At 33.2% G+C, this 14782-nt stretch overlaps 1 protein-coding gene across 2 annotated transcripts in view; it reads left to right on the top strand.

Annotated features, from left to right (window-relative positions):
• Positions 1 to 13964, top strand: part of LOC120338981 (uncharacterized) — a 51290-nt gene extending 37326 nt beyond the window's left edge. Inside the window, exons 23-33 of one of the 2 annotated variants that reach the window (XM_078115913.1) lie at positions 3996 to 4121; positions 4743 to 4810; positions 5240 to 5327; positions 5870 to 5948; positions 6162 to 6302; positions 6830 to 6880; positions 9237 to 9351; positions 10014 to 10136; positions 10262 to 10470; positions 11592 to 11804; positions 12046 to 13964. In XM_078115913.1, the coding sequence (XP_077972039.1) occupies positions 3996 to 4121; positions 4743 to 4810; positions 5240 to 5327; positions 5870 to 5948; positions 6162 to 6302; positions 6830 to 6880; positions 9237 to 9351; positions 10014 to 10136; positions 10262 to 10470; positions 11592 to 11804; positions 12046 to 12529 (1697 nt within the window). In that variant the 3' untranslated portion in view covers positions 12530 to 13964. Of the gene's footprint in view, positions 1 to 3995; positions 4122 to 4742; positions 4811 to 5239; positions 5328 to 5866; positions 5949 to 6161; positions 6303 to 6829; positions 6881 to 9236; positions 9352 to 10013; positions 10137 to 10261; positions 10471 to 11591; positions 11805 to 12045 lie in introns of both variants that reach the window. The other variant, XM_078115912.1, reaches the window with a different exon arrangement.
• The last annotated feature ends 818 nt before the right edge of the window (positions 13965 to 14782 follow it).

Below are 14782 nucleotides of genomic sequence, written 5' to 3'. Positions count from 1 at the left end.
GTTCTTTAAACCTCTAACAATTATTTAAACTACTAAATATTGCTTCAAACTATGACCTGATACCAAGGAAGCATTGCTTTTGTTGATATTGGAGTTTCGTAACGCGAAGCCAAATCTTGTGAAAATACACAAATTAAAAAAATACCCGAATTCAAATTTTTGCCTTTTTACATCCTTAATACTGTGTTTAATCATGTCTTTACTTGACTATTTGAAGGTTTTGCTAAATAACCTTGATTGAGTATTTGAAAACTCAAAACTAGTTTTTTGTGATTGTGTAGGTACTTTTGGATATTGTGACTAATATGTCATACCCGGATTGGAAAACAATTTTTTTTCAGTAAGAAAGAGGTACATTCCCCCTTTTCCAAAATTTCTCTTGCACTAAACAAGCAATATAAAATGTAAACTGTTGATCTTGAAGAGCACACATTTCTTTGCACTATTTTTTAATGATTTTTTTTTCAAAATTTCTAAATTTTTTCTTTCATTTTGTGACCCGAGAACTACCAATTTTTTGAAGGAATTTGTTTCAAGCGAGGGTTTTACTCACTCAAATCACAATATTCAAAATCTAAGAAGATTCAAATAAAATAGTCAGAATACTGTACTATTTAAACATGATCATATCTACAATTAGATTCATTGGGTCTGAAATACAAACATTATCTTTGTCCAATTGCTTTAATTCAATATGGATCTGGTTTATTTATATGAGCTTTCATGATATTTTTAGTGTAAATATACGAACAACTTCTTTGCTATTGTTCTGAAGACAATACGGCTATTGTTCTGTCTATAGTTTTCAAACATACACGTTGCGGTAAAGACTTTAAATTTTGATGAACAATTGTAGGAAAACGTTGTCAGATAGCAGTGTTGTGTTTTAAAGAGTCTACAACAAATACCATAGTCTCTTTATTAAAACATAATATTGCTTCCATGAAAATTGATAACCAACTGTATTTTGAGATCCGAAATGAGTGTTGTCTGTAATAAAGTGTTGAGTTTAGTTGACTTTGAAGCAAATTTTAGCGGTGTGCAGTGTTTACTTAATGTTTCTATGAAGCAAAGTTTATATATGACGTGGGCAAATTTTTAGAATGGTATCACTTAAGTTATTACTTATCGATCTTTAGATCGGTATGTATGTTGATAGATATTTGTCTGTCTGTTTGTCTGTTAGATGAACGCGGTATCTCACGAAGGCATTCATCATATCTCGGACCAGAAGCCTATTGATTTTGGATGAATTATGTCGTATAATTAGCGAGTTATTAATTAATTAGTGATGGGACACACGGTGTCACTATAGAGTCATGAATCGAAACCGTAGTTTCGATCGATAATTCTTCGGTCTCTGACCGATATTCTTGTTTATTTGTTTTTGAATTTTTCATCAATTTGAATATACGACTCGTATATAATATTATTGTAATTTGTAATGAAATAACATCTTCAGCAACTTTGCATTCCCACAATAGTTGATCACTAAATTTGTGTAAAGTTTAGTTTTGGATGCTATGTACGCAACGACTCTATTCAGGGTTGTTTTTATATGCTGATATAGATAGTTTTTTTTTTATAAAATTATGGTATAGGATCTGGATGTTTGAATTGTTCAATATTGCTAGATTTTAATGGCTTGGAATTCTAAATGTCCATAACAAATATATTTCACAGAAAAATTGAAATAAATTTTAATTTTTAATTCGCAAAATGCAAAAAGGGCAAACTATATAGAAAAAATTGCTTGATTATCCGAATATTTCAAAAAAGCACTCATCGTTTAGCCAATAATTGTGAATTTTTTTAAAACCATATCCTCGTTGCATCTATATACTACACTTGCTTTATCGCCCAAAAAACTAGTTGCAATAAAAGTGATGAATATCATCCATTTCGATGAAAATCACCATCATATAAATTAAAAGTCAATCAAAGCCATTATTTTATCTCTGAACGTAGTCTTTCAACCATAAAAATAACATTCAAATTCATACTAATTATCCTATCTAGTGTTGAAAGTCCTCATTAGGCAGGAAAACCTTAGAACATAATGGTGGACTCAAGTGTTGTAGTTTTTTGTTTTTAATGACACTCGACCTGATCCGAAAACTCCGCCTCTAGTTGTCAGGGGATTAAAAAGCAGGTGTTCATGTATATTATGAAGTCATTACGCTTGAAATTTGTAATTTTAGCAGACGATTGTCTGAAGTTGAAAGAGCTTCAACAATAAATCACAGCATTCAGTTCAATGTAGTTGTTCATTATTAAGGTATTGAGATGAACAAGATCCAATTCATACTGCAGTTTAAAAGTACAGGTTGACCAGTACAATTGAACCTAGGTCATTTGAAACATATTTTAGAGAGAACAGCAGAGCTTCCTAGATTACTAAAACATTTGGGTACAATCATGAACAAACATGAGTTCAAGTGTTAAAATATTTTCTTCATTTCTGTAGTAGGTATTAAGAAATTATTGTTGTATTTTTTTGAATCACCTTGTATGCAAAATTAAAGGTAGTTTTCAGATGGCATAATTAGGTAAGCATGGTTGTTTTGAGAGCTCAATCTGGAATGCTATGATGGAGATTTTCAGCAACAGATGCAATATATATAGTCAACCCATGGTTTATCTTTAGTTTAGCTAGACAAAAATTTGGCAAAGTAGTAACATGCTTTTTTTCTACTCATATTACATTCTAAAATTGGAATTTCCTAGAACTTTACTTTATTAACTAGTATTTTTTATATCATTCGTTAAGATTGCTTTTATTGTCAATCAACAATCACAACCATCGGGCTGTATGTTTCCTTGGCACCATTGTTTGAATATACTTTAAGTACAATGCAGCATAATACAATTGAAAATTATTACTGGAATTTATATTAGGTTTTGAGTGGCAATGTGCCATTTATTGTTTTTTTTAGTTGAGGTCTTGTTGCTATTGCTCTATCCATTGAATTGAAATTTTTTTTTGTTAAATTTGATACAATACCTACTATAAAATCTGATATGGAAAAGTTTTCATTGGGAGGCTTTCAAAAACGTATGAATATCTTTATAGACAGTTTTACTCTATTATCGTATTTTCTGAATCATAAGGCGCACTTTGGGTGCCTTTTTTCTCAAAATTCGATTGTGCGATTTGATTAAGTCCTTATGGGTCCCAATGTGTGGATCATGTAATGCTTTCTGATTTATTGCCTACACTGATACTATTGTTTCATAAACAAATCGACGTTTAATGTTTTCGGTGAATGAAATTTCTTTTTTTCTTTAGTTAGCTTTGTACTATAACCTAATACTCCTTATAAACCGGTGTGGTATAACCTGGTGCGCCTTATGCATGGACAATACACCAATCTAAGCAATTTATCGACAGTATGCCTTATAACCAGGGCTGCCATCGATATGAACCCAAAAATACGGACATCAGGGAAACATAATAAATAAGATAACAAAAAACGAAATGTAACAGAAAAAATGTATTCATGCCTGTGCGACACGTGTCTAATCATACTTTGCACTAGAAAGGATTTGCATTAGAAGTTCTTTATTCTTAGACACTATCTGCTCCATCTCACTTCTAAGTTCACTTTCACTTACGCCATGAATGCGTGTGGCAATCATTTAAATTGGCCAATCTAAAAGCCTGGTATTAGAACATCTACCCTTAAAATGAAACAAATAAGGACACATGTCAAAATAGGGATGTTTCTTAGATAAAAGTACAAAAAATTTTTTCTAAGACAAAGACCTTTAAAATAAGGACAAATCCTAGAAATGAGGGCGTTATGACAGCCCTGCTTATAACCAACCCGGTGCGCCTTATAGTCCGTAAAATACGGTACTCAAAAAGTGTTGCAGGTTTCATCCAAATATATATGTTGATGTATATTGTTAACATTATAAATGTTTGTTGTTTTCTTTTCTTTGTATTAACAACCAGTGCAAATTTTATGTTTGTTTTTCGTTTGTATTTGCAGCAAAACCTAATGTTCCAGTCAGCAGTAAATTGAAACGTAGAATCAGTGAATCTGCAGCAGTGAATCGTCGCAAATCTACAACTCACAAGGATGGAAATAAATCTTTGATTGTAAATAATACTCCAGGTTGGTATAAATATATCTATTGTATAACAATCTTGAAGCTTGAGGATCTTTTCTGAAGATGTCAAGGGTTATCTATGACTAGCAAAGTTTCAATTTTGCTTTCCTATTACAGTATATTTTTATCGACAAGCTGGCTTATATCATATTTTTAAGCTGGGTTTGATTAAAGTAGGGTTCTTGATTCTCCCACTAAGAAACTGTAAGCTATTACTCAAAATAGAAGGAATTAGGTTACTAACAGCAGGTTGTGTGACATTTTCAGAGTTCTGCAAAATATGCAAAACATATTTTTTGAACATTATAAATATTTCAAATATTTACAATGAAACTAAAAAAATGAATATGAGGTAAAGATCAGGATACAAATTTAACTAAAGACTGAGATTCTAGTCATTTTGATTTAATTTTTTTGTACTATTTAATGAGTGTTAATTTTTTTTTCTCATTTCACTATCATGCTTTAAAAAAATCTTCGCATCCTAATTGTGTAAAAAAAAGTTGTATTAGTATCAACTGAAAAATAACAATACTAACACTATTTAAGAATCTGTAATAATCTATAATTTTCAATTCGTTGCACAGTCATAAACAATTCTCACTTATTATTGAATTGTGTTTCAGTTCCAGAACCTTCAAAATTACTGAATCAATTGAATAATTCTCATCATATCAAATCACCTATTGCACAAGTAAGTTATATTCTGTAAACGAAAAGTTTTCGGTAACGATTAGTGTACAAGCGTTATGAAATTCATTGTTTCCATATCTTATAAATAGTGTTCCCATGAATTAAAAAGTGACAGAGGAAATTTGAAAAAAAAGTGTTAGTAATAGCATTCTATTAACTTCTTTCATTTACAATTATTGAAAATTTGAAACCGATAGGTGTATTAATTGCAGAGAAAAGTGATTTTTTAACAGCAACAATTACCCCAAACAACAGTCAGAAAGATGATATATATGTAGGCCTACACTTCGTGCCCAATAACATGAAAGCTCTTTAATCATATCAGTTATGCATATAATTTATATGATGATGGTTCAGGCCGAAATATGTGACAGAATTCATTACAGTAGTAGTGGCTGATTTTATAGATAAGATGATTTTAATATTGCAGGGTAATTTTACTCATGAAGCAACATCACTAAATAAACCAGTTACCCATGTTGACATGAAATACAGGCAACAATTTGCTGAAAAATCAGGTATGCTGAGATGTATTACTTTTGTAATATTAAGTTTAACTTCAATCATAGTATTTTTGGATTGTTAAAAGTTTTCTATATAAATGTCAAGAGAGTAAAGAATTTCATGTCTGTTCTGTCCCTGTCGAGTGTGACAATTGCTAACATGGTTTGGCAGTTGGCACATTGTACTAATCATTAAAAATACATTTGCATTGCATCGTTGATTACACTGCTCGGCTCGCAGGTTTGAATCCTGTGGGATATTCACGTGTGAGAGGATTGCTGGACTCCTCTTCTTCATAGAGTGTTTATCCATTGTTAAGTTCATGCATCTGGTACAAATACCTGGTTAACCAGTTTCATACCTGACATGGTCTGGTAACTGGATGAGATGCCATGGTCTACCATGGTTTCTCTGGTTTGGCGTTGCCTACCCGAATTAGTACTTCCTTGAGTTTAAAGAAAAGACCACTAGAGCACCGCACCCACTTGTTATTATTACTTGATCAGATTCAAAAATATATTCAAATCAATGCTAAACTTTTTGTTTAATTCAGAAGATAATACTTTGAAGAACGGTATGGAAAATAATGAGACTGAACCCGATTTAGTGAATGCAAAGATTTCAAATGAACAGAAGTAAGATCAAAGCATCGTTCTTTTGTTAAGTGAATAAAAACATATTGAATCTCAATTAAAAATCTAATTGTTTTTTTCTTTATTTAATACACAAAACCTAAGTACCATTAGTAAGTATGCTACGTTTTATACATTTTACCCAATACACAATTCACATAGTTTGAAAGCCTAAATACTTTATATTCATTCATATGTGAATGATTCTAATTTTAGTGAAGGACAAACAATATCTTCATCAACAAATAATTCCAGTAGTTTATTTCAATCTTCAAGTCAAGATGAAATCACTGATAATAAATCTCATCTCAAATCAGAACAACATCTTCAAAGTATTGCAGAAACAAATGGAGAAGAGTAAGTTTTTTTTTTGGAATTTTTAATATTTCAGGGGAGAACAAAGACAAATAAATAGCAGTCTAATCATATGGCAAACCATTGCCTCTTGTCTGATTATCAGTACAGAGATGATATGAGAAAAGCTGACAGGTTACATAGACTTTCTGGGTGGAGGATGCTGTAACTGACCATCATTTACATGTACCACCCACCTTGCAATGTTGAGTACAGCTCATTATTGTCATCTGTATTGTTGAATTATATGGGAATATTAGTGAAGTTGTGTTGAGAATGGTAGTAATGATTGAAGCAGTATGCCCGCCACTTGAAAGTTTTCAGCCACCACACTGAAATAGCTTACAAATGATTGAACCTCCTTTTACGTTCTATCTCTATAGTGTTTTTCGGAAATCTATTGTCTCTTAGCGTACATTCTTCACCCGCAAACAAACGCTCAGGGTTATGCTTTAATTTTATTTTATGTAATTTTTCGAAACATTTTAGGGAAAATTAACCTTATGAAATAACAAAATTTTTTCATCTAGGGTTCAAGATATTGACTGCTTGAATATGAGAGAAATCCTGGATAAACGGAGGTGAGTTTTTGCTCTGTAAACAAGTGCATTTTTCCCTCTATCAACTGGCATCTGTTTTACAAGAATAAATTTATATATAGCTGTTTTGTATCAGTAAAAATTAAAACTCTGTCAGTGGGAATGGGCAATATAGAATACCGAATCCGGAGGATTCGAATCCCAAAGTATTCGAATCCAACAGGATCCGATAACAGGATTCGGTTTCCGCCTCTCCGGCGTCGTGCGTCGATTTTTGCATTTCGCGTTTCTAAATATCAATTAAAGACGAGCGTTTTTCTCGCGGGGAAATCTCTCTCGTTCAAACGGACTTGAGTCTGCTGGAAAAGAACCTGTAAAATCGGTAAATTTCAAACACTGTAATCTCAATCGGCGTATTCTGGACAGGAAGTCAGCGAAGTACATCTCATGGCGAAGACTCGATATTGCACCATTTTTGCGTTTTCGCCTTGCGTCAATTTTTGTATTTCGGGTTTCTAATTCATCAATTAGAGACGAGCGTTCTTTCTCGCGTGGAAATTTCTCTCGTTTAATTAAACTTGCCTAATCGCAAAGAACCCTTAAAATCGGTAAACATCAAACAGTGTAACCTCAATCGGCGTATTCTGGACAAGAAGTCGTGAAGTACACCTTACGACAAAGACTCGTTATTGCACCATTTTTTGCGTTTTCCTGCTTTGCTAACTAGCTAGGGTTTAATAATAATAATTATTTGTGCCGACTTACTGGCGATATTCCGATAATATGATTGCAACAATCTTCAATTGTTTACAGACATGCCTTGCTTCATTTAACATTACTGTAAATGATTTTCCGTGACCGGCGAGTTTTCCCCAGAAAATGATGCATGTAAACCAAAAGCCAGGCGTGAAATGTTATGACATTACTTGCGATTAATTTAAATCAAATATTATTTAGGAATAATTTTATTACTTTTATTACACTAGTTTCCGAAATACAAAGTTATATCACAAAACACGACGATCTGCCGCATTTAAATTTCACTCTCAAAAGATTACATATCTTTCGGTCCGTTTCTATCGTTCAAGATAGACGCACGTTTGATCAAGTGTCTGTAGTAATTTTATTCGCCGATAAATTTAAAAAAAGATGCCACATCTGGCGAAAATAGTTACGTATTGAGTTTGAGTAGGGCCAAGTCTGGGTAGATAATGATATGTAACGATAATAATACTAAATGAATTCGTCTTTAGATGATATTAACTAATAACTAAGTACGAAATCGCGTTTACGGGAACCTTGTTTTGCACGTCTTGATCGCACAAAATAAAAAGTTGATTTTAATTGATAGTGGTTAAATTTAATATTTTGCACCGGTCGCATAGGTTGCAGTGGCCACACGCTGGTCCTGCATCTAATTAATCCTCAGCGGGTGTGTTTTAGTACACTCGGCACTCCAACATTAATAATGATTTAATGCCGTTTCATATCTATTTTTGTATTTAACCGCTTACTATTAAATTATTTGAAGCGTGTCTTAATTTAGCCTATCAGTATTTAGAGATTACATACATTTGGAACAACTGAAAGCAAAAATATTGTAATATTCTTAGATTTCATTGTCCTGGGAAATGCCTGTTTAGTATCATATCTAATCCAATGTTGAGGACATTTCCAAATAAATAATACATTTATAGTAATACATTTATAATTTTTGACATCTAAATCCAGCAATCAGGAAAATTCCCACTATTTGAATAAGTATGAAAATAGAAGAGGATTCGGTATTCTGGATTCGATTTAACTATTCTAGAATAGTAAATTATTCCACATTGCCCATCCCTATCTGTCAGTATTCATTCATGTCTATGTCTCGAGATTTTCCCTTAGGTGAACTAGGAAAAACTTATTATGAGGCTAAAAACATTTTATTTTATGCTTTTTATGGAATTTAGATATATAATATGAGTTTCTAAGACAATGTCATTTTTAGGATAGGTAAGAAAAATACTTATTTTTAACCAGTATTCAATTATATTCACACTAAATATTTAGTGATATTTGGTAAAGTGAGGTACTGATGTATTCATACTTTTTTTTTTGGCTCAGACCGGTTTCAAACTTTCATGATCCGTGGCCCTTTCCCAAAGAGATTCCTTACACTTATGCCTCCCCCCTCAACAATCAAAAGTAAGAGAATAAACGCATTACAGTCCAAGAAAAAACCAAATCACTTGATGTAATCATTACAGTGGTACCTAGTTCAAGGCTATCGCCCATGAGCCACAGAGAATCATTCTATACAACTCTAAGGGACCATTGGCCTAGTTTTGTAAAATGTTGGCTTGGAAGAATGTCAATTATTTAGCGTAACTCAATTCATTTAAACTTCTTTTAGAATTGAAGAAGATGGTGACAGTGATGATGATGAAATGATAATTCCTAATTTATTGGAATATGATTTCCATGCCATCTATAAAAAAGATGGCTTACAGTTCGATGAAAAGTGGCAGGTTAGCTACATAATCAAGTTTTCATGTTGTATAGTTACAGTCGAATATTGCTGTAGTGGGTGCAATAGCCTAGTGGTTATGAGTGTTAGACTTGGAACAATGTTTGTATTGCATGTTACACGTTCTTGTTTAAATCCCATGCCAACCATCCCACCCAGGGAGTAATAAAGTGGGTAGGTAATATCCTCCCAAAAATCGTTGCTTTTTAGTCATCAGTGGCCACTTGAACAGAGCCTTGACCAGAGCAAAAGGTGGAATTAAGCATTGTATGATAAAAAAAACTTGAGGTATTCAAAACCAATGCTTGATAGCTCAAGTTGAAATAGTTATCAAACAATATACCAGTACTTTTCTTCTGTAATGTTAGACTTGATTCCCAGAGTGGTTGATTGCGCAAAATTTAATTTAGGTAGTACCAGTCATTTTTTATTTTTTTCCATCACCTTGCACTCTAGTTTGAGATAACAATTGTAGTTCAATTTGTAAATATTGAACATAAAAAAGTAATCAATAGAAATATATTTTCAGTGTTGATGAACAGAATTCAAAACTATGTTCATTTCTTCATTATCACAACGAGACCAAGATTCGATCTCAAGATCTGTTAATTGTGATGTCATTATTTTAAAAACCATCACCAATTGAGCAATAATTTGTTTTAGGATCGTATGTTGGAAAGATATCTTTTATTAAAACTTCAAAAGGAACAAAGACAAGAAGCCGCAATGAATAAAAGAATTTTTCTTGAACAAGAAAGACAGTTTCGTCTACTTGCTTCTCAACCGGTATTACTCGATTCTTAGTTTTTTTAATTGATATGCGATAGGCATACTGTCTACTGTTATTATGGTCAGATGCATATTTTACCATGCCATATTTGCACTTATTACTGTATTTAATTTTTGTTTAGGATTTACTTCAAAAATACAACGAACCATGGTACGAAGATCCTGACTTACTTGCAAACTATATTCTGAACAGTAACCTAATGCAGGGTAAAGAAACACCTTCCAATCACATGGAAAACCATGATTATCATTTGTATAAACGACCTATGAGTGAGGCATCGATACACAAAGATTCGAGCGATAGGTGGTCAGAAAGAGATCGACATTTTAGGTAAAACGCCTACTTTACATCAAGTTGTGTAAAGCAAGAGTCGCCAAACTTTTGTCATTCGCGAGCCAACGCTAAAGGTTGCAAGTCATTGGTGGGCGGCACATATTTTTAGAAAGTTAAGAACCGAGGGAATGGCCAATGAATCACATTTTTTCACACAGATTTCAGTTAAATTTCAAGAAGCGCGCGAAGACTGATCATTTGAATATTTTCTGCGCCATTAAACCATTTGCACTCGGCATCAACTTTTTTACGTTCTATTGCCATTTGTTTAATTATAATCAATTCATAGGCTCTATAAACGAGTGATTGTGAATTATATACTTGTTAGGTTATAATATAATTTAGTGTCTCAAAACAAATTCTTTTACATAAAGAATATAATTGTCAATACAGTTGTTTTGTTAATATAATTCAGTGAAGCCTCGTGGGCCTGATTATATTGTTGCGCGAGACGGATCTGGCCCGGGGGCCGTAGTTTGCCGATTCCTGGTGTAAAGGGACGGAAGCCTATGGGCAGGGGGTATATTCACTTGGCTAACACAGACAGTCCCCGAACTCGTAATAGAACTAAAACAATGAAAATCGGAATAAAATTATGGCCTAACCCTAACCTGGTACACACCCTATGGGAGTACCCAACTTACTCCATAGTTTCAACTTACCGTAATACATAAGTGAATGTATATATGTAATTGTTGCAACTCGGTTGATTGTCACATTAGGTTAGTAAACATTATTGAAATTGCTCCCAGAATTTGTATTGGTTGGATGTTGACAAGATAATATATTCCTCGTTTTGAGGTCTTTTCTGTAGCTGTCTTGATGATATCGACTAGGAACAAAGAAATCAAATGGAAAGCGGTTAAATACTTGTTAATACAGGAAGATGCCATTGCTTGCCACACAGATAGGAATGAGTCTAATATCTACCCTCTTGAAAAAAAAGGAAATTGAATCTTTCATTGAATGTACAATTGTCACACTTTTTAAGAACTTGTTTTCCTGAGTATTTGAGTAATTTTTTATCATTTTGAGGCACTGAACATATATGTATGTCTTGTAAGACCAATCTCTTTCTTTCATTTCTTTCTGTATGTGTAAAATCTTTTTTATTTCAGATTTTCGATCAGAGATCAATCCAATGCAAATACCCATGATAGATCAAGTTTTCTTCCAAAATGTACAAAAATATCAACTCCGCCCAATAATTATCTTCCCCCAACATCTTTCAATAGCAATACTACTCTAAGAACCAAAAGCTCATGTTCATCTTTTCAAAGACTGGCAACAGAGAGACCAAGATCAAGTACATCTATACCTGGAAAAACAAGGTATATGGTTTTTCAATTTTTGAATTCAAACCCAATATTTACTTGGTATAATTTTATGTCCATGCTTCCGAAAACAAATAACTGGCTAACCAATCACATACTCGACATAGACTGGTAACCGGACAAGAGGCTTGGGTTCGCCATACAATTGAGCCATCTTATCGGCCTTCCTCTTGCCCGGGATAAATATGTAAACCCTATCCTTGTCTTATATATTCATTATTATAACCCAATATTTCAGGTACATTTTAATCAAATCTGGGAAAACCAAGAAGCCGGATAAAGCACCAAGTCCCACTAAATTAGAAGAAAATTTGTTAAAGAAGCGATTTCCGAGCCAACATTGTCACGTTATGAAATCACTCGGACGACTCGATGAACTAGAACTATCAGATTATGATGAAATAACAAAAGCACAACAATGCTTGAACAGTAGAGTAACTACTCCTGTTTTTGGAAATCGCCACGCACAAACTGCTATTCCAGATACCGGAGGAAGGCATTTACAGAAAAGATACAAGAGTGAGACAGATGCCCATGCTGTTACAAGAAACACTCCTGTTAAAGGTTTTGGTTCGGTACTTGATCAAACAGAACCGTCATCATCAGTTTGTTACACAAATTCCTGGATGTCTCCTTCTTCGAATGTTTGTATAAATCCATTGGACATTGTTAAACGAAAATCATCTGGTAATATACCCCATCAAAAACATATCTCTGCTTGAGTTTCTTCACATAGTCTTCTTCATCAGTTAAATTTTGAGTAACCAAAATGAGACACATTTGTCAGAGGATATTTTAGTAAGTAAGAATTCAAGTCATCACAGTAGTCCATACTGTTGCGAATTGCATTGTGATTTTTTGATCCATACTTTGTTTTTCTTTAAACCTATTAGCATATTACAATGGATTGTTAGTTAGATAACTTTGTTTTTGAATCTTAGATTTTGGAAAATATCTTGATCAATGTGACTCAAAGTAAGTGCATTTGTGAGATTATCCCCTTTCTAGTATTTAGAGCATTGCATGTAATCTATGTTTCTAAGTAGTCTAATGTACCCATGTTTCTCACAATTTATTGTTGTTACCCAGGCTAAATACCTATCGCTGCTAGAATGTGATTTTTCTATCTTCGGAGAATATTTAAACGCTGTTTGTGATGTTTAAGAGAAGTGTAAGAAATTTCTCCCAAACCAACACTTAGTAGAATAATAATCTCATAACCAAAACCAGGGGTGGCCAACACATCGATTGATCAATTGCCACATGTGGAGTGAATGATTGCACCTGATTTGGATACAACTTTATTAACAACATGCTAAAATATTTGTCTTCACTATAATTCTCGCTGCGACTTCTGTGTTGCCAAAAAAAAAACGATATGATTTGAGACAAGTCTGATGAGGCACATTAAAACGCAACAAATTCAAGTTTGTCTTTGTCAACATTTAAAAACGAAAAGACTGAGTGAGATTTTTTAAGTGACGAATAATTCTGAAATCTATAATTCATTTTGCCCTTAATTTCTTCATCATCACAAAGATTTTTTCTATCCTGGAGTGCTATAAATTGTGTTCCCAACAGTAGTAGTAACGTCATAGCATCCATTTTGATGTTGATTAATACTTGTTGTTAAATTGTTAATACTCGTTCATTTTTGTGTGTGAATGCATTGTCGATCTCGGTCGAAACGAGGTTAGCCGCCCCAGACATAAACAAGCAGGACAAATTTAAAAACGATGCGTTTTAATTATCCTGGTTCCAATGTTATGAACATTGCCAATATCTACCTCTTATCCAACCAATTAGATAAACTGAAATGATCTCAATACCACAGTGATAAGTTAATGTAACATTTCAGAGTCTTTTTTCAACTGCTCTCTATAAGATTTTTGGGATACCTTGCCTTAGGCCTAGACTTTTTCCATTTTATTTGTTCACCATATAAAATTTGCTTCCTTCAAAGATGTAACTCAATTTTTATTTAAGCTGGAAAGGCAAAAATATATATTTCATGTACTGTTTTAAACACCTTTTTCTGTATCTGATTTTACTTTATTCTTTTTTTCAAAAGTATTCCATCTATCTTTATTATCTATTTGAATTGTTCAGTAATGTATTTCAGTTAAATTCATTTTAATAAAACTGTAGCACCGAAGAATTTCTGTTAATTGAATATTCAAGTTTTCAGAAGATATTGCTGGGACATGAAGCAAGTGCGAGGGTAATAAAAAATGATCATGTAGGGCACGGGTGTGCAACAATTTTTTGCTAATGGGCCATATAATGAACTTCAGACATCAGAGACTCTGGTGACAACCAGAGCACCACCGGAAAGACAAGAGCATGCGGCTATCGCTCAGCCTCACAGTAATCAGAGCATCCAGCGACAAAAGCAATAAAAACAATGTGTATTTGTAAACTGTCGAATTAGGATTTTAGCTTCGATTGGGAGAAATCAGAGGTGGCACGCGGGTCGGCTGTTGCATACCCCTGTTGTAGAGTATTTACATCTCAACAATAAATAGTTAATTTCAACAGATTAGTATTCTGGGCTAATCACACCATTAAATATGAAAAAGGAATACAAAATAAATAAGTCTAACACATATTATTCTCACTGTTCATTATATTGCTTCCATAAATATCATTTTTTTAGCCAGATGACGCCAAGTAAGTTTCTGGTTGAAGGACAATTTGACATTACACCTTTTATTTGAATAATCTCAGCGCACATCACAATACTGCTCCACAAAAAAAAAATAGTTTGCTATATTACCTAACTAACATCAATGTTATATATTTTAACTGCAATAGCTAGGTCGAATAGTTTAGGCTGAGAACCAAATAATAGTTGAACTAGTGTAAAAGTCAACAGTTTGAAACCATTTACAACACATTGCCATACCCATACCCACAGAGTTTGGCTTGAGATTCCCAGATTTCTAACTAAAACCCCACCAAATCTCAGCAAACAA

Source organism: Styela clava, chromosome 9, assembly GCF_964204865.1.
Source record: "Styela clava chromosome 9, kaStyClav1.hap1.2, whole genome shotgun sequence".
Lineage (NCBI taxonomy): Eukaryota > Metazoa > Chordata > Ascidiacea > Stolidobranchia > Styelidae > Styela > Styela clava.
This window is presented reverse-complemented; position numbering and strand designations above follow the sequence as displayed.